The 19802-nt window shown below is 39.5% G+C and overlaps 2 protein-coding genes across 2 annotated transcripts; one reads left to right on the top strand and one right to left on the bottom strand.

Moving 5' to 3' along the window:
* The first annotated feature begins 1291 nt into the window (after positions 1-1291).
* On the top strand, positions 1292-15475 carry gldc (glycine dehydrogenase (decarboxylating)). The gene is made up of 25 exons (XM_030791011.1): positions 1292-1630; positions 1903-1981; positions 4400-4535; positions 5076-5240; positions 5345-5422; positions 5600-5747; positions 6221-6417; positions 6593-6689; positions 6796-6901; positions 7000-7139; positions 7369-7449; positions 7563-7660; positions 8196-8280; positions 8410-8451; positions 8734-8876; positions 9325-9400; positions 10624-10749; positions 11112-11261; positions 11778-11890; positions 12049-12187; positions 12702-12813; positions 13299-13394; positions 13784-13956; positions 14471-14551; positions 14729-15475. Exons 1-25 carry the CDS (start codon positions 1349-1351, stop codon positions 14864-14866), a joined length of 3081 nt encoding a protein of 1026 aa, XP_030646871.1. The 5' UTR covers positions 1292-1348; the 3' UTR covers positions 14867-15475.
* coq2 (coenzyme Q2 4-hydroxybenzoate polyprenyltransferase) lies at positions 15476-18218 on the bottom strand. Its single transcript, XM_030791014.1, has 7 exons — positions 17918-18218; positions 17557-17723; positions 16749-16870; positions 16444-16529; positions 16194-16327; positions 15887-16075; positions 15476-15651 (listed from the first exon to the last, which is right to left on the bottom strand). The coding sequence occupies exons 1-7, from the start codon at positions 18216-18218 to the stop codon at positions 15490-15492; spliced, it is 1161 nt and encodes a 386-aa protein (XP_030646874.1). The 3' UTR covers positions 15476-15489.
* Between the last annotated feature and the right edge of the window lie 1584 nt (positions 18219-19802).

A 19802-nucleotide genomic window follows, 5' to 3' on the forward strand; every position in this document is an offset into this window, starting at 1 on the left:
TGAAGGTCTGAATATATACTGCTGTGACTTCTGAGGAGAGCACTACTCAAGCAGTTATCAGTGTGCTGTTTACACACTCTGTCGGGAGGACACATATTTCCGTACAAACATTGATCGTTTAAACCTGACTTTGAGTGAAAAATGTCAATTAAAATACCCGGTGTGTCTGGAACGAATGCAATACTTAACAACAAATAGATGTGAGGCGTATACTTGTTATCTTTTAAAAGGTGTACTGTCCATTTTAACCATAGTTGCAAAGTCATGTGTACACTTTGCAACTGCGTTTTGCCCTTTTGTCAGTTTATATCAGCTTCTGTTTAATTTCTATTTGGGAAATATCTGTGGTCTGTTCAGAAATACATAAATACATTGCAATTCGTTATATCACAGTCATATATCAGATACTGTATCCACAGGTAAAAATTCCAGCACCTTCAACACTCTTTTTTGGCAACTGAAGATTTTTTCCTCAAAACCTACCCGTTACTATATCAACCCCTGCCCATCCCCATACTCCCACACTCACATTGTCACTTTAGAACTTTACTAACATGCATACATTTTGTTATTTTATGGACAAGCTGCATCGAGTGTGTTCATGTTGGTTGGAATGAAAGTGTTCTCAAGCTCCTTAAAACTAGGTCAGCGTGGTAAAGTAAATACCAGTTTATAACAATTAGGGTTCTATAGGCCCTGGTTTTCATTCCTATCTAAAATACATATTACCAGTACTGGTTCGAAGAACTCACATCAGTCCTCAATCAGACAGCCAGGAAAACGTGCAAGGTTTTTTCATTTTAAGGGTATGAACAGCCATACACTTTTCCAAACGTCTACGCAAACGTTTCCAGAAGTCTGTGTTCGTGTTCAGGTTATGCAGTATAGAACTATAAGGATTTTTTTTTTACATAATAGATCCCAGTAGGGTCTTTACACACCGTCTGTCTTACAAACACGGTATTGGTATATTAATCGACAAAGCGTTTGTGGAGAAATTGTCGTGACTCTCGCTTTTCGGCAGTTTTACGATTTACTTCACTTTACTGTGCTGCGAAACAAGTGGTATTTAGCATTGAGGGCTTGATACCGGCTTCTTATCAATGGTGTCTACTCTTAGTCGTAACACTGCACGTGGAAAAGTGACGGAATTTTGACCGGGGCTTGTCGCTGCGTCAGACTTCTATCCCTTATCGATTGGCTAGTTCTGGTGTAATGAGGAGGCGTGTAAACTAGATGGCTCAAGAAATTTAAAACACTCATGTAGTATCGTTAGCATTCGGTGGGTGACACATACTGGGGCAGACTTAACCATCTGTACTATATTGTAAATTAAATCATTAAGAAGATGCAAAGCTGCGCAAGATCCTGGGGTGTAATCATCACCAAGTCCGTCAATAATTGCGTACATTTCAAAAATGTTTGTGGGAAAAGACAATTTTTCCAAAAGCTACAAGGGCAAGCAAGAAACGCAGGTGTATCTGTGAGCGTACGTGGTTTGAGAACATCAGTGGTTCTGGGGTCCAGAAAGATAGAGAGAATTCTGCCAAGGCACGATGATTTTGCTGAGAGGCATATTGGACCAGGTGACAAAGAGAAAAGTGAGATGCTCGGTGCTCTTGGACTTGAGGTAAGTTTGATTATTAGATTGTAATCTACACAACAATAACAGTTACATCAGTTATGACGTTTTAATATTCGTGAACAGTCTTTTAGGTTGAATTAAACTGCATTAGGAGTAATTTTTAGTTGAAGCCTACGTTACCCTTCAGTTAGTGATTGAGCAAACTTTTATACGAGGAACAACTTCACGCAGCAATTTGCAAATATTTGCTAAATTAAAAATAGTAAAGTATTACTATCTCAGCTGATTTGATTACATCTATCATGTCTGAATTCCAGTCGATTGAGGAGCTGATAGACAAAACACTACCACCCTCCATCCGTTTGCAGAGGACTATGAAAATGGACGACCCTGTCTGTAAGTTTTCCTCTCCGTTATCAGAAGACAGCACGTGCTATTTGTTGATGCGCTTCTATAGCCTGTGATATATTTAGGCTGCTTCACTACAGAATAACTATAATATAAAATCGATCGTGAGCATTGAGCGGTTTGAACTTCCATATTGTCTTGTATCCTTGAGTAGCGTAATGTCGAAGAATTCTCTATTCCATCTATTATACAAATGTCTAAAATGTGCTTTTTTAACGGACCTCCCTCGAACAAAAGCTTCGGTCTGGCTGGAATGTAGGTTGCACGCTCATTGTGTGCCAATAGACCTTCGTGGAGTGTTTTTCGCCGTTAGGTCTTCCTTTGAACATATTTGGAGTTGTTTTTGCGAAACCCAGCGAGCAGCACCAATCTCCTGTCGGGCTCAGCCGATGCCAATGGGATGACAATTAGAGTGTAAAGTTCAGCCTTGAGCTCCCGTCACAAGTCCAGTTCAATCTGGTTAGGTTTGACATTACATCATGCCAGCTAACATTGAATATCTAGCCTACATTTAATACAAGTTATACCTACAGTTTACACGCCGAGCGCTGCATTTGAAATGATGTGGTATAATGTGATCTGCTTTGGTTTCTTTCTTTTTTTTTTAAATTGTTTTTTTATTTATTTATTTATTTTTTGTGCGCATTTTATTACTTTCATCACGGTTATTGCAGGTGCAAGTTTAAACGAACTGTTCAGATGAAATGGTTCACTATTCATTTGGCAATCCATTTTTATGTACTGGCCAGTGTGGCAGAAACTTTTTCTTTTTTTTTCAATATTTTGTATATTTTAATATGTAAAGAATTGCACTAGGGTCCCAATCCATATTTTGTGCACACCCATGCTGGACAGGAGACAGCCCTAGCTGAACCCTCTATACGGGCTACCAGTTCACTTCGATCCAGGCTAGACTAGATTAGTGATTTGTAAAGTTCAGATATTTGATTTAAGCTTAAAAAGAAAAAAAAGATCTCCCAGATGTGGAAATGAACAGATGCAGGCATGATCTCCCCCCCCCCCCCTCCATTCTGAACTGAAATGTTCTGGTGAATGGAATTGTGTCGTGTAAAGAACAGTACATTAACTACAGTGGAATTGGGAAGAGACTGTGCATGGAGCCCATGTCAACATTACCATGGTCAAACATGAATCTCATGCATGACTTAGAACTGAGTCTTGTGAACGTCAAGATGGTTTTACCTCTTTTTACCCCCCTCCATTGTCTCTGCATAATGTTTTGAGGTAAGCCACGCTGAAGACCCTGATGGGGAGTGATGGGAGGGAATGGGGCATACTGATTTTTGCTGGTTCAGCTACAGAGTGCTTGGTTTGCAAATCCAGTAAGGGACTCTCCCTTCAACAATAGATGCTCTGGACACAAACACACACTCTCTCTCTCTCTCTCACCCCCTATAAATGCTTTCACAACATTTATGGATGCTTGAGAGATTTCCGATGAAATCATTTCAAGCACTCGCGGACAAAACAAACATACTCGCCTTACGTACTGGTCAGTTTTACTGTTATATGAAGTGAAATTTCATAACTTTAGCTGCGAAGTGCGTGGTTCAGTTTGAACTGCTTTGTTGTCCTGGCCCTGCTGAGTTGCAGGTTGCTAAGCTGCAGGATAAAGCCTTGGGAATTCCAGTGTCTCGGAATGTACCGGCCAAATTACCCCTGAGCAGTGGGAATTAAACTAACCATCACAAAATTGTCCATATGTCGTTTTCTTTGTTCTCCTCCTAAGCAAATTGTAGATTTCATACACTTATATGCATGCAACCCAGGGTTTTCAATTGCAGTGCATCAAACCCAGAACTGAAATCACTAGAAATTTTCTTCTTTGGCTTCTTTCACAAACGTATGCTATTTTGATGTAGTTCGTGTATTTTGGGGCACCTGACACTATTTGCTGGCTTTTTGTGTCCATGTTTCTGAAGATTTGTATGACCGGGGCACAAGATATGGTTCAGAGATCAGAAGGAACTCTCTATAATTGTCTAAATTAGGTTTGAGTGTTACTTAAACTGGGTTTGAGTATTACTGCTGCCAACGAAATGGAACGATAGCTGCTTTCAATTTGTGCTGCATCACGCTAATCTTTTTCTCTTTGAGTGAAAGTAGGACATTACCAGTAATTCGTTTCATCCATTTTTTTTGTATGCGGGTAAGAGAGGCACAGCTAAAAGATGGTGTACAGACAAATTTGAATGTATTTAAGAGCCTTTTCTGGCTGTTGGTCACAGTGGCTTTTTGTAAAATGTGTGGGAGTCGTTTCTGATTAAATATGCGTGATTATAGGTTATCTGTTTAAATGCGGTAAATTTGGTAGAGCGGTATAATTATGTACAACAGTAATGAGCTATTTGAAGTAAATTTGTATTACCAACCTCATCTTTACAGGTGAAAATGAAATTCTTGACTCACTCCAAAAAATTGCCTCTGAGAACAAGCTGTGGAGATCCTACATTGGAATGGGCTACTATAACTGCTCTGTGCCACCTGTGATCCAGAGAAATCTTCTGGAAAATTCCGGATGGTTTGTGTCTCTTTTTTTTTTTTTCTTTCTTTGCATGTTACAAAATGATAAGCATCCATGATCCTGAGCAACATGTATATGAAATCATTGACTTCACTGGTAAAACAGTGTCTCAGTGAGTTTCTACTTCATGGTTATGAGGTCTCAGGATTGCATTCATGACCTGATGCGAATGCCGTTCTAATTTCCCACGTGAGCTGTACAGTTTTATTTCAATCACAAGTTGAGCACGGTTAGTCATTTTGGGCTCAGTGGAATTAAGACGCTTTAATTGCAGCATCCAGAAATAAGTATCTGGACATCAGATAAATCTTGTGACTGGAGCCTTGGGACTTCAGTTAAAGCTTTCACCCCTCGTAACCTTTCACTGAATCACACACGTATAATCCTCTGAGAGAATGTTTTTTATTCAAGCATGTTTTAATACCTTTGGGGAGAACAAGTGCTTATGTAAGGAGTTGAAAGCAAGAGACTTAAGTGTTGCTGAACACCCAAAGGTCCTGTTATATCCAAGTAACAGCTTGTGTTTTCTGTTTTTAGGGTGACACAGTATACACCTTACCAGCCAGAGGTTTCCCAGGGGCGTCTGGAGAGTCTGCTGAATTACCAGACCATGGTGTGTGATATCACCGCGTTACCCGTCGCCAATGCCTCTCTGCTGGATGAAGGCACCGCGGCTGCAGAGGCTATGCAGCTCTGCCACAGGTGAGTGAAACACGGAAAATGAAAGACTGATTATGTGCGTGGTGTTGTTGAACCCTACTGTAGAGAACTTGTCTCACTCTGTTTCTGTTTTATCCTGTCTTCAGGCAAAATAAGAGGAGAATATTCTACATGGACCCGCGCTGTCATCCGCAGACCATTGCAGTCGTACAAACCAGAGCCAAGTACGGCACACCCTGGTTCTCTCCGTTTTAACGTTAATGTGGAGAGTGACACGTTGTCCAAAGTCATTTCATTTTACATTTTGAGGGTGACGATGCTACTCTTAACGATGACGTGAGTGACCCTTAACAATAACGTGAGTGATTTTGTGTGTGTGTGTGTTTTTTTTTTCTGTCTAGTTATATTGGAGTAAAGACTGTGCTGAAGTTGCCTCATGAGATGGATTTCAGTGGGAACGATGTTAGTGGAGTGCTTTTCCAGTACCCTGACACTGAGGGCCGGGTGGAGGATTTCACCGCTCTGGTGGACAGAGCCCATAAGGGTGGAGTAAGTTATCGCTGAGCTGAAATACAGACACTTGTTATTGTTTTAATTTAAACATTTTTTTTTAATTCAGACATTACGTTTGGACAATTGCCTTTAACTGAAAGCATACTGTGAATGTCAATGAATGTGAGAAGTCTGGTGTCTTGGATTCAGAGTAAGCCTGAAGGGGTAATAAATATAAGAGTATAAACTCTTATTGTTTTTGAGATTTTAGAATCTCTGTGACGGTATTGGTTTGTCATCGAGTTATGTGAGAGGTGTAGATATAAATTCTTTTAATTCTTGGACTGGTTATGTAAGCTTGCAAGTGGACTTTTAAAATATATTGTAGATTATTATTGGTAAGTACATAGCTGTTTTGCTCTGTAATCTAGTAGATAGTTATCTTACTCTTTGATCTCATTAATATTTGGGATAAGCTACCCAATTAAGGCTTTTGAAAAGCATTTACTAATATAATCTCATTTTCCCAGGCACTGGCTTGCTGTGCCACTGACTTGTTGGCTCTGTGTGTCCTACGTCCTCCTGGTGAATTTGGGGTGGACGTTGCCCTTGGCAGCGCCCAGAGGTTTGGAGTGCCACTCTGTTACGGAGGACCTCATGCCGCTTTCTTTGCAGTGAAGGACAAACTGGTGCGAATGATGCCGGGCAGAATGGTCGGAGTGACCAGGTGAATTCTCATTTCGAAGATTATGAGAGAGTATTAGTTTAGTACTGCCGGATGTCTGACATCATATGAAAACTGCCTCACGCTAAATGTGGATTTTGAGTCAGTTTGCATTCACGGTTGTCCCTAATCACAGTTTTACATATTACGAGTATTTTCCTCTAAATGTCTTCTGCAGAGACGCGACTGGTAAGGAAGTGTATCGTCTGGCTCTCCAGACGAGGGAACAGCATATTCGCCGAGACAAAGCCACCAGCAACATCTGCACCGCACAGGTCTCACAGACTCTTCAGACCCTCTTTACTCACTGACAATAAAGTCATATTCTACATTCACCTCTTTCGTTTTGATGATTTTTCCGGAACTTTCCTCTGTTCCCAGGCCCTCCTTGCGAACATGGCTGCCATGTTTGCATTGTATCATGGTCCACAAGGTCTCAGACACATTGCTGAGAGAACCCATAATGCTGCCTTAATACTGGCTGAGGGTAAGTGGCAGGACTGTGCCTTCAGTCATACATTGCTGAACCCTTTGCTGTTTTTTTTTTCCACAGTGCTAATTTGTGGTTCCGTTTCGTCTTGGTAGGTTTAAAACGCGCAGGGCACAAGCTCCAGCATGAGATGTTTTTCGACACGTTGAAGATTCACTGCGGGGTCGCTGCCAAAGACATTTTGGAAAAGGCCGCGCAGCGTGAAATCAACCTTCGGGTCTACAGCGAGGGGATAGTGAGTCATGATTCTGGCAAATTCTTCTCGTTCAATTAACCGAGAAAGCAATCATTAATCAGTAGCATCACTTCTCAGAATTACTGCAGTGTCTCACACAAGTATGTAGTGAGTAAGCACACCAATTATCCCTTGTAAGCAGCCAAGAAAAAAATGTTATTTTGTGAAGTGTGGTTTTTTTTTTTCTGACTGATTCGCTGTGTTTTGTGTGGTCTTTGTTCTGATCCAGCTTGGTGTCTCCCTGGATGAGACGGTTGCAGAGAGAGACCTGGATGATTTGCTCTGGATTTTTGGATGCGAGTCCTCAGCAGTGAGTTCCAGCTTTACTGTCCCGATTTATCCTTGTTTTCTTTTTTTTTTTTCCTTTCATTTAAATTAGAACACCTCTTTCAAATCAACAATTCAAAATCCTTCTCTTTCCAGGAACTCATTGCTGAGAAAATGAGTGAGAGAACAAAGGGACTTCTGGCAAGTCCTTTCAAAAGAACCAGCAAGTTCCTCACTCACCCTGTGTTCAATTGGTTAGTAATGCTCTTGTTAAAGGAGGAGCAATGTTCATTTCTTAGACTTGTGAATGAAAAAGAGTTTAATCAATGTGGTGACAGCATTAGTTTCAGTCTTAAGTGAGTTTAGTGAAATCAGGAAACGGTTACATTCTCTGCAGTTGCGTGGTTGGTAACATTAGCTGTCAGAACGTTTGCTGACTATAAAATGTAGTGCTTCTTGAGTGAAACTAGGCAAAACATTTTGTCCCAGAATGAGAATGAGTCTTATCTTATATTTAGGAAGGACCATAAATTGTTTTGCTTCATTGATAATGGGAGACATGTAATTACGTTGTTCAGAGTGCTCACCTGTACATGGATTTTAACCTGCACAATATGTAATTTTAATGGAGATAAACATTGCCTGAGTAAGCCTTTTGTGCTAATGATTACGGCTGAACATTAATCACTAAATCACTAAAACGTATTTCAAATGCAGAACGTGATCTAGTCTCGAGGTATTTTATTCCAAGGTGATGTATGCAGTATTTTTTTTTTTTTTCCTTTTCAGTTACCACTCAGAGACCAACATTGTCCGCTATATGAAACGTCTGGAAAATAAGGACATTTCTCTTGTGCATAGTATGATTCCATTGGTGAGTCAGATGAATACGCTGTAATCAAGTGAATATTTATTTATATATATATATATGTATGTATAAATTTGTCGTTTTAATGCTACAGTAAACTTGTTACAAACTGAAGTGTTCTTTTTTGACATGCAGGGCTCCTGCACTATGAAACTGAACAGCTCTGCAGAACTCATGGTGAGTCTTTTTTTTTTGTTTTGTTTGTTTGTTTGTTTTTAGGGCAAGTCTTGTTTAGGTTATCTCTGGGTCAAATATAAGAATTCCTGTGGTTACCAAGTCCTTTTTAGTTCTATAAATTTGGGGTCGTGCCCCCAGTCTGGCTATTGTGCTACTGCACTCCTAAACCAGATCAATGTTTACCAGATCAGATCAACATCTAAATGATTCTTCATTATATCAGCCTTGTCTGCTCTTTAGCCAGTCCGTGTAATTAAATGGTTCTTTTGATGACCTCAACAGCCAATCACCTGGAAGGAATTTGCGAACATCCACCCCTTTGTGCCGCTGGAGCAGGCTGAAGGTTATCAGAAGCTCTTCAGGCAGTTAGAGAGGGACCTCTGTGAGATCACTGGATATGACAACATTTCATTCCAACCAAACAGGCAAGCCTCTGTGTCTTGTACCGTGTCCTTGTTAGAGCTGATGTCGGTTTGCGGTTGTGCATATGGCGTTATTCGTCGTAAGCGTTTGTCAATCAGGCATCAATCCATGAATATATGAGCTGTTTCAACCATGAGCTTTTTTTTTTTTTAATCGGTAGTTATACTGTAATTGATTAACTCAAGTTCTATTGGTATGTTTGGGGCGGCACAGGGGCGTTGTCAGATAAAACAAACACGCCATTCTTCATCAACCACCGACAGATTGCCCTCAGGTTGCTCAGCACTTCAGGTTATTTTCACTGCACTGTACTTTCACCCAGAGAAAAGGGACGCACTTTAAGGAAGTCCTTTGAACCAGAGTTTGAACTTTGTCTGTCTGATGAGCTGAGCCAGGGTCTAATGTATATGCGGAGTTCCTAATGGAGCGTTTATGACTGTGCTTTTGCAGTGGGGCTCAGGGAGAATACGCTGGCCTGGCTGCAATCAAAGCCTATCTCAACTCCAAAGGAGAATCGCACAGAACCGTACGTATCGCCCCCAAACAAGCACTGACACGGTTCACTGTCCGCGTACACTTTATCACGTATCAGTCTTTCATTTCATCTCAATTTAAACACTTACACAACCGTAATGCCAAACACTCTGTCAAAAATTGACCAAAAACCCACTGCTGTCTAAGTGAATTTCCTCTGGTCTTGTAATGACTTCTAGGAAGCTGAGATATGGTACAGTTACAGTTTAGTAACAAATTTTGTAACTATTAACAATTTAATCTCTTTTGGCTATGTCCTTATTTAAGTGGGTGTTTGGCAATTACATGAAACGCAGAATGCTGAGCAGTAGCAAAATCTGTTGATAGGACCTGGACGTGGTCTGAGATAAGGTTGCTTGTTCAAGTCGTTTCACTGTTCTGTAATCTGGCCTTTGTTTTTTAACAACTCCCTTATAAGCACATCTTAGATAGTAGCTTGTGCCCTTGAAACATCCAAGGTCCAAACTGCCAGAGCTGAACAAATAGGAGATAGAAAAAGAAAACCACCCCATTTCACAGGGTTAAAAGATTTCACATTAGTCTAAGATTCCATATTTGGTGATTTTAAGACTCTAGGTCTGTTAGTCATTGACTTCTCTGTTTGAACATGTTTCTTTTTTTGGGGGGAAAAAACTCAGTGTAACAGAGTATCAGTGTGAATATGTCCCAGTGACAGTCACAAATGTTGTAACTTTTTTTGTAAATTAAATTTATAAGGGACCATCAATGTTATGCCTCTTTTCTCTTAACATTTGAATGTATTTGTTCGTAACCTCATATGACTGGGATTGTAGTCTCTGTGAAGCCAAAGATCAGCTGACACCTAATGATTTTGCAACTTTCATCACCAAAATTCATGTAATTGGTTAGTTACTTTCTTACAAATATACTGTTAGATACAACCCCCACAGTCAACAGTGTACCCTAACAAAGACCAATCCATAACCAATTAGATTAAGCATATACTGGTTTAAATAAACAGCAGACACCAAATATCAACACATTTACGCTATGTAGTTATACGAGTTTCTGTGGCCAGTACACTTTATATATTTTTGCTGGAATTAATCTCCTTAAATATTGCAATTCCTTATTGTGAGTCTGTAATAATCCTTTAGTAACCCTTATGACAGTTTGTCTATGTTGATAAAACTATTGTTTTGGGGCAACAGAGGACTGTGTTTCAGATGTATTTGTGGTCGCAATTTTGCACAGGTCTGTCTGATTCCCAAGTCTGCCCATGGAACCAACCCTGCCAGTGCTCAGATGGCTGGACTTAAGGTTCAGGTGGTGGAGACAGATAAAGATGGAAACATTGACATGGCACACCTGAAAGCAATGGTATGCAAATATGGTCCTGTAAAAAGATATACGTCCAGTTCCAAAGCATGCAGGATGTTCTGACCCATTGTAAAGACTTATCTTGTGATGTTCGGAAAGCCATGAGCACTGTACAACCAAAGTGTGCTCCATCAAGATCGACATGGTTAATATCTTTGTCATGGAACATTCTCACATAGATATTTTCCTTAAATGTATGTCACTGACTCGTTTGAGTCAAGACAATAGAACTAGTGATTTTAACAGGTACAGCTCCTCACTAGCTGTTTACACGGTTTTGAAAATTCAGAGGCTGTTTAGAATTGACAGCAACTCTTGATTTGAATTTTTCATTATTTCTGGCTTTTTTTTTTTTTCTACAGGTGGACAAACACAAAGCCAACCTGGCTGCCATAATGATCACATATCCCTCTACCAATGGTGTGTTTGAGGAGAATGTAAGTGAAGTATGTGACCTCATTCACCAGAATGGTGGCCAGGTGTACTTGGATGGAGCCAATATGAATGCACAGGTGGGTTGACGTTAAGAAAACAAACAATTGTTGTCGTAAAGAAAACACACTATAATTAAACTTTAATTATGTTCACCTATTTGTCTTAATAGCCATCTGTACTCCTTTGTTTCCCTATAATACTACTTACCATAATCTAGGAGCGTGAAGAATGTGGTAATTTTAAGTGGCTGGATTCACCTTTGTTCATACTACAAATTCCATAGTATTTTCAAGACAAACTAGTCTAGCCAAAGGTTTCTAGAGGCAAGCATCAGTGTGGTCTGGTCTTGCTACTTTTCTCGTATATATAGTTTAAGGATTCATGTACCTTTTTGTATCGTAGAGGTTTTTACCCACTTCAATGAACCATTCTCGAGGACACAACAAAATATTAGTCAGGGTGTACACAGCATAAGACGTGATCTAAAATATTTTTTCGTTCTAGTTTTTAAAAATGTACGTGACTATAGTAAATACTACTTCACTATAGATGAGAACTCATATCTTTATTTATTTATTAATTGATTGATTTAGGTGGGGCTGTGTCGACCTGGAGATTATGGTTCTGATGTCTCTCACTTGAACCTTCATAAAACATTCTGTATTCCTCACGGAGGTGGTGGCCCAGGAATGGGACCCATTGGAGTGTAAGTGTGTTTGTAAACGAGGTGTAAGTCTCGACTTAGGAATATGTATATACATTTTTTAAAAAATTTTCCATCATTGCCAGCAAACGTCTTTCAGGTTTACTTAACAAAGACCACCTATTATGTCATTTTGAACGAAAGTTGTATTATCATTACAGGAAGCAGCACTTGGCACCTTTTCTCCCGTGTCACCCAGTGGTCACCATGTCTGATAATATGTTAAAGTCGTTGGGTACCATCAGCGCTGCTCCCTGGGGCTCCAGTGCCATCTTACCCATCTCATGGGCTTACATTAAGGTAAATGAATCTCTTGTTGGTCCTGGCGTGGGTGATTCTGCCTGTATGTGTGATTTCTGTCAGTTGAAGTGGTCGGTCTATCTATGCTTCACTTCAGTTTCCCTTTTCTGAGTATCGCATGACCCTGGCAGTCTGATGTATTATAGAGAGGAGGTCCTCAACACAACCTCAGTATGAGGGCATTTATTCTGGCTTCAGTTACTACAACAACAACAACAACAGAAGTAACCACAAAACGTATTATTTCTGTTGTTGTTCTGTTGGAGAACATCATCCATGAAAGTTTACAGTACACTGTTTGACCAGTATGAATCTTCAACATTAGAGCTATGTTACAGTCTCGCTGGCTCTTTTGTGCCTGTCTTTTCAGGTCTGTGCTGCACTCTAAGCTTTCTCTTTATTTGATGCACATCAATTAGAGGGCGTTCAGTTCAACAGGGTAACACTGTCTGTACTTTATAAAGGTAACAGACACGTGTCTGAGAGTTTCTAATGCATTTCTCTCTTCATACAGATGATGGGAGCAAAGGGTTTGGTTCATGCTACAGAAATAGCCATCCTTAATGCCAACTACATGGCTAAGAGACTGGAGAACCATTACAAGATCCTTTTCAAGGGTTCAAAAGGTGAGATGAGATCTTAAGTAATTATATATGAATTGTTTTTGCTGCCACTTGTTTTTGGTTTGCCTAAGATCTTAACAAAAGTCAGGGGTGGAAAAAGTAAAAGTAAAAAAAAAGTACTCGAGTTAAAGTGACAACCGTTTTTGTAAACTGTAAATGAGTGACTATTTTACTCTTACTTAGGCATTTTTCAGGGGGATACTGTAACTCTGCTTACAGTGCTTCTTTTTTTTTTTTAGCAAGGTTACTTGTACTTTCAAACCCAGACAAATGTCTTTGGGGCGTTGTAGTAACACGTTCTTGAATCAAAACTGGAAGAATGTAGATGAATGAGTCTTTCAGCAGTGACTCAGAAAGGTGGCATGGTTGTCTTCCCACGTGTCAATTAGTGATGGCAGGGTGCCACGGTGTTAGCCTTTTAAATATCTGTGACCTACAGCTGAAAATGAAAACCATTTAATGGTTTTTTTTTTTCCCCTTTGATACAGGGTTTGTGGCCCATGAATTCATTCTTGATGTAAGACCATTCAAAAAAACAGCAAACATTGAGGCTGCAGATGTTGCAAAAAGGCTGCAGGATTATGGTAAGACCTCATTTGCAGAGACTGAAGAAATGCAAAGCTTTGTCTCTTGGCGGTTAGTGTGGCGAAATCCCACGGTACAATCTGACTCATCTAGAACATTCTTTTATAAAATGAACAAGTCATACTTTTTCAGTTTGTTTAACTTAAAAAAAACAAACTATGTAACAGAAGATGTCTACAGGGGTGCCCACAGCCAAAACAAAACTAGAAAGAAAGTGTCAGTTTTCACATATTACAATTTAACTTTATTGTTTACCCATGTGAAGTTAACTCTTATTCATCAATGTGGATTTATTACGAAATTACACAGGAGCTTTTTACGCAAATTATGAGTCAAACGAGTACTGGATTCGTGCCTTGACATGTAATCTGATCGTTTACTTGTTTAGGTTTCCATGCTCCCACCATGTCATGGCCTGTGGCGGGCACGCTGATGATCGAGCCCACTGAGTCAGAGGACAAGGCTGAGATGGATCGCTTCTGCGATTCACTCATCGCCATTCGTCAGGAAATCGCTGAAATCGAGGAGGGCAGGATGGATTCCCGGGTGAATCCTTTGAAGGTGAGTTTCTGCCGGGTGGGCAGCCAGGTTTCTCCCGACTTTACATACAGTGATTAACGCATTGATTCTGTTGATTTCATCGGACTCAGCACACATACCTTAGGAGTGCTATCTTCAGAAGACTGCTCTGCCGCCTCTCCAATCAATGCAAATGCAATAAAGGAAAGATAAAGAGGAAGAACTGTTCTGTACATGGGAGGAATTTGATTGTTTTAATCTATGTCTGTTTTATTTCTTGCCTCTCGCAATGCTTTCCCCCGACTACTCACAATACCAACTCTTGTACTGGGCTCTGGGTTTTTGAGCCAGATTTCTTAAAAACGTAACGCTTTTCAAGTATTTGTCCAATTGGAGAAAAATGTTCTTGCCCAGATAAGGAGGGTGAGGGGGTGGGGCAGTGCATGACTAGGTCGTGACAGCACGTGAAACCGAAGTGATTGGCAGATTGTATATGGCCCTGCTTAGTATTGTCCAGTATGACAGTTATGTCACACGAGTACCTTTTATCAAACAGATGGCTCCTCACTCCCTGGCCTCTATTGCATCATCAACGTGGGACAGACCATACTCCAGGGAATATGCTGCTTTTCCCATGGTGCGTGTCAGACAGAACACACCAACATAAACTGCACTGGCTAATTTAATAGACATAATACCTCAAATACAGAAGTTTCCTATGCTCATATTTTCTGTCCATTTAGGATTCAATTTTTTGCGCTTGTAATCTTCTGGAATAAAACATGTAAGATCTTTTTGTTTTGAATCATTTCAGCCTTTTGTGAGACCTGAGACCAAGTTCTGGCCCACGATTTCACGGATTGATGACATCTACGGCGACCAGCATCTGGTTTGCACCTGCCCGCCCATGGACGTCTACGAGTCTCCGTACGAGGAGAGGGCTTCGTCGTGATGGGTCGCGTGACATCGGTGTTTTACACTTGCAGTAATCCAAATGATTCCTTTCCGTGAAACTCTCCACTTTAATGAACTTTCGGTGTTTCAGTGGTGTTCCAATCTCTTTGGTAAGCTGCTCAAAAACTTGCAATGAGGAATGGAATATGTCATTCACCTTACCAAACTCCACCCTTTCTCTACTAAAGGCATTCCAGGCTTGGATCAAAGTTAGAAATCAACATGTATAGGCTTTTTGTTTTATATTGTCTTCCCATGTATGGAAAAAAAAAAAAATTTAAATGTATTTTTGACTCATGTGCGTAGCTAATATTCACTGCCAATATTCTTGATGTTAACATTAATTTTTATAGATGTAATGTTTTCCAATTATTTAAAAACAATATCTTAGATATGACCTGTTGTAGTTTTTAAAATGAGTTTTCAGAAGAAGCAAACATTAAAGAAAAATTTGTTTTCACATTGATATTTATCATAGAGGTTTCAAGAATGTACGTCTTTCAAAAAGGTGTCAAATTTAATAATAGCTCTGGAGAGAATATTCCTCGTGGAAAAGACTCAAAAATGATTGTGAATGCAAACTAAATTATAGACTAGGAAAAATGAAGTGTCCTCAGAGTTTTACTTTTGATTCATGTTTAATTCCATTTCTAATGGACCTTCTTGTCTTTTTTTCCATAAATTGCCAACAACTATTCCCATAAATAAGAGAAGTCCAAGGTTACGGTTTGAGGCAAATTTCTTCCAACAGTCCTCTGGCTTGTTGATATCCAAAGAGTATATCTACAAAACAGAACGTAAACATTCATTGCCCGAGTTGAATGTCGTTGTCATTGCAAGTAAATAGAAAATAGGAAGCATTCATTGTCTGAAATATTTTCCAAGTTATTGTCACCATAAGCCACGTAACTTTTCAAGATATAACAGAAGTACTACTGTATAAAGTCCCAAAAGATTGGTTACATGTGACCCTCTACCAGATTTACTCTTACAACACAAATAAATCATGAAAACAAACCTGATGTGCGAGATGCACAGCAACTGCAGATACAGCCCCATAGTATGGCAGTGTCTGGTTAGCGTTGACACCTGCTAGCACCAGTCCTGACAGCATGGCTACTGCAAAGCTGCTTAGCCAGGGCTTGGTCTGCTCCTGGAACCTCAAGGCTGTTGATTTGACCCCTACTCTTACATCATCATCTTTGTCCTGGTGAACAAACAGTCAATAATTCTGATTAAAGGCATTCAAGGTGAGCATTGTTGAACAATAATGCCAATCAATTCTAGATACTGAGTTGAGAAAATTATGTAAGTCATTATGTTACCTGATGGGCATAGATGGTGTCATAAATCAATGTCCACATCACACCAGAGAAATATAATGGCAGGCACACTGACCAATCACAGGATCCCATGACAGCAGACCAACCCAGCAAAGCTCCCCAGTTAAAAGTTAAACCTAAGGGCAAAATTCGGGCAAAGATCCACTCCTGAACATCATTTTTACAAGCAGAACTACCGTGAAGTATTATGTTTTGAAACATTTAAAGGGATTTGCGATGGCTGAAATGATACCTAACACAAGCTGAGGCCAGTACGTGATCCTCTTCATTAGAGGATAGGTGACAACCAGAGACAATGAAGCAGCACCAAGTGCAATACTGTGAAGAGAGTGGATCAAAATCAGCTTCATTGTTACAATGTTACAATATTACACTATACAATGTCGCTGCACAAGACTTATGACTTAAATTGCTCTTGAGTCTAGACAGCAAGTGTGTCTCTCACTGTCTATCAGCAATCTGAGCCAGAGGTTTTAAGGAGAAAGGAACTGATAGAAAAAGTTCTTTTAATAATAACCATACAGTCTTGTATTGTACCTGTAATAATTGAGGCAGAGCAGAACCCCTAATGCAAGGCTGAGCTGTCCTCCCAGAAAGACTAGGGCCTGAAACCGAGAGATCTCCCCTGACGCAATCGGCCGTGAGGCCGTTCTGGATACCTAATTATATATATATATATATATATATATATATATATATATATATATATGTATATATAGAGAGAGAGAGATACACACACACACATCTTGCAATATAATATTTGTGTAAATGTGACAAATGACCAACAGTGCTTTTATTACATTTTACAAACATTTGTGACATCTGTCACTCAGGCTTATGTAATATTATAAAGAAACACATGTACCATACACTGCAACCAAGCAGTGGATATGCATAACCACTAAGTGAAAACTACATGATAAAGGTCTTCTATACTTCTTATGTTGGTATACAAGAGTGAAGCAATTTAAAGCAAGAGCATTAGCTAAAACAGTCAATGATTTAGGACAACCCAGTCCTATACAAGTAAAGAGCTTTTAAATATTGACATTACAGGTTACATCAGCCTATAAGTGACCATTTTGTAATATCTTACTCACATGATGTGTTTGCATTGAGTAATAACTGTCAAAATGGAGCAAAACAAGTGTGTTTTAAAACAACTAGACCACTTACTTATTCTGACTCAGTTCTGAGTATAAAGGTGCATTTACGTGTGGGGGGAAAAAAAACTATTAAGTATTTGCAACCAAATTACAATAAGTGATTTAGGGTCTGTTTCAAATGATGTGAAACCATAGCAACCAGCTACAGACTCAACTACAGTAAAACTGTGTGGTATTACCCTCTTGTCAAAGTCTTTGTCCCACATGTCATTAATGGTACATCCAGCTCCTCTCATCAGCAATGCTCCAACACCAAACAATGTAAGCATGCCCAGATCAGGCAAACAACCTGGATCAGCAGCTAGGCCAATACTCCATGTACAGGGCAAGTAGAGCAACCACGTGCCTGCAGAGTAAATACAAAACAAACCAACAGGTGCACACACACATAATTAGATAACATGGAAATAGAAATGTTGGTATAAACGTTATCAGTGATCTATGATTTTTTGTGTTTGTTAAAAAATAAAAACAAGTAAGTCACGACGAGATGATATTTTTTCTCCAACATCTTAAATCTTCTATAAGTTATCTACTCACCGATCGGTTTGTCTAGCCTCATTAGCCGGAGATACGGCTGGACAGACTGTGGAGCGAGGTTTACAATTCCAGCAGGTGTCAAACTGAAACATCTTTTGCCATCAGATCCATAGTACTGGCATGCCAGAGAACGTGACCACAGTTTTTGTTTATGAAAGTCTCTTTTCGTAACAGCGGGCCCAAATGGGAACGTAGGTGCTTGTCTGTTTCGATTGATTGAGAAATAGGAGTAGCAGGTTTGGTGCTGAATCCTCCTCAGCGGGTAAGACGTGAGCAGAGAAATCAGTTTGGCAGACAACATCTTCCCTGTTTATTTCACATAACCATTCCGTGTCCCGTCTGCAATAACGGTCAACTTGCAACACCATGCATTTTTATTCATATGCAAATAAAGACTAATATTCTGGCGAAACAAAAGCGAACAATAGAGAAAGACAGGACGTTGAACCGGTACTTGTCGTTATGTCAGGTGACAGCTACATTCAAAAAATTTTGTTTGACAAACAGAATTTATCTTGCCATAAAATCAAATGCTCATGTTACTTTACATAGCTAATTTACCGATAACATTAACGGTTGTGAGTCAGTTGTCATCCAAACGCAAGTCAAATTCAATTAAAAATGTATGGTAATGAATATGTTCTGGTTTCACCCACACCAAACCCTCAATGCGCTCTCGCCAGTTCTCAAGTACATGGTAGCAGGTTTCTTTTTGAGCTGATACAGAATCAGCTATCCTTTCCCAAACGCCCTACGAAACCATTCTAAGAGAGACGCCAAACCGATTTCAGATCAGCATGTAAAAACAACGTTGGTCCTCTACCTCAAAGGACCTGCTTTGTACGTTGCATATAAGGGTCCGGCAAGAAACATTTGATTAACCCACGGTTCTGCTGGGGAACAAAATCCTCCCATTATGATTGCAAATGGATATTTTACTTCAAGGTCGTTATTTTAAATCAGGAGTCAATACACTTATTATCTCCAGTTAAACTGTTTTACATTTACAAGTAATAACGTTTGTAACTGAATACAGATATAACTTTTTTTTTTTCATGTTTGACCTAGTAGCTTCCTAAGATTTTCTTAAATAACATAGGTTCATTTTAATGCTTTGTTCAAATTACTACGTTGACTATTAACTCAATGTTTTAAACACATCAATTAGCAAAACTTTATTTTGTAAATTATTATTGATATAATTGTATTACTTCAGATTTTTAGAACGCTGTGCGTACACTATAACTGCAAGATACTGTAATGTTGTCATCCATACTACATCGTTATCGTCAATAGTTTTCGGTTCCATATGAGAGACAAAAAAATAACTGACAGTAAATCTTGAACTGTTGAACTGAAACAGTCGCAGCTCAACCAAACTAGATAGTTGTTAACTATTGCCCTCTTCTGGTTATATCCTTTAATTGCAAGTATGCAACGTTGTATTAGAGCCGTGACAAATGCATTTAACTTGTACGGATAGAGCGTGTAATTAAATTATCAAATCCACGGACACGTGAAACCCATGAGTTTCCATGTCTCTATAATGTCTTTGGAAAGAGGGTTGTGCTCTCAGAGCTACGTGAACTATTCATATTTGTTTGATAATGCAAAGACGTTCAGATAAAAAGTATAGATATGACCACAGAGTTGAACATTGCAGCAGAAACGGAAAGGAGACGTTGGGCAGGGGAAAATATGTAACGCATATTCGAAGAATTTTTTGGGAAAAGTATAATGACACGATGACACGGCTTGTGAGGGAACCAGTTATTCACTGACTTGTAAGACACTGAAGTGTGACATCGTGTCATTTGACCTTTTTGCATAAAGGGAGTGAACACTTACATTTGATAAGATTTTTTCGCTTTTTATTTTTGTATGT

The sequence above is a fragment of the Chanos chanos genome, chromosome 14 (assembly GCF_902362185.1).
Source record: "Chanos chanos chromosome 14, fChaCha1.1, whole genome shotgun sequence".
Lineage (NCBI taxonomy): Eukaryota > Metazoa > Chordata > Actinopteri > Gonorynchiformes > Chanidae > Chanos > Chanos chanos.

What these genes read in the sequence shown, in the direction of transcription:
- gldc (XM_030791011.1), top strand. Translation starts at nt 1,349, where the DNA reads ATGCAAAGCTGCGCAAGATCCTGGGGTGTAATCATCACCAAGTCCGTC. An exon ending in GAAAATGGACGACCCTGTCT is followed by an intron (nt 1,982 to 4,399) that starts GTAAGTTTTCCT and finishes TCATCTTTACAG; the next exon opens with GTGAAAATGAAATTCTTGAC. An exon ending in AGAATGGTCGGAGTGACCAG is followed by an intron (nt 6,418 to 6,592) that starts GTGAATTCTCAT and finishes TGTCTTCTGCAG; the next exon opens with AGACGCGACTGGTAAGGAAG.
- coq2 (XM_030791014.1), bottom strand. Translation starts at nt 18,218, where the DNA reads ATGTTGTCTGCCAAACTGATTTCTCTGCTCACGTCTTACCCGCTGAGG. An exon ending in GAGGCTAGACAAACCGATCG is followed by an intron (nt 17,724 to 17,917) that starts GTGAGTAGATAA and finishes TTTACTCTGCAG; the next exon opens with GCACGTGGTTGCTCTACTTG. An exon ending in ACAAAGACTTTGACAAGAGG is followed by an intron (nt 16,871 to 17,556) that starts GTAATACCACAC and finishes ATATATAATTAG; the next exon opens with GTATCCAGAACGGCCTCACG.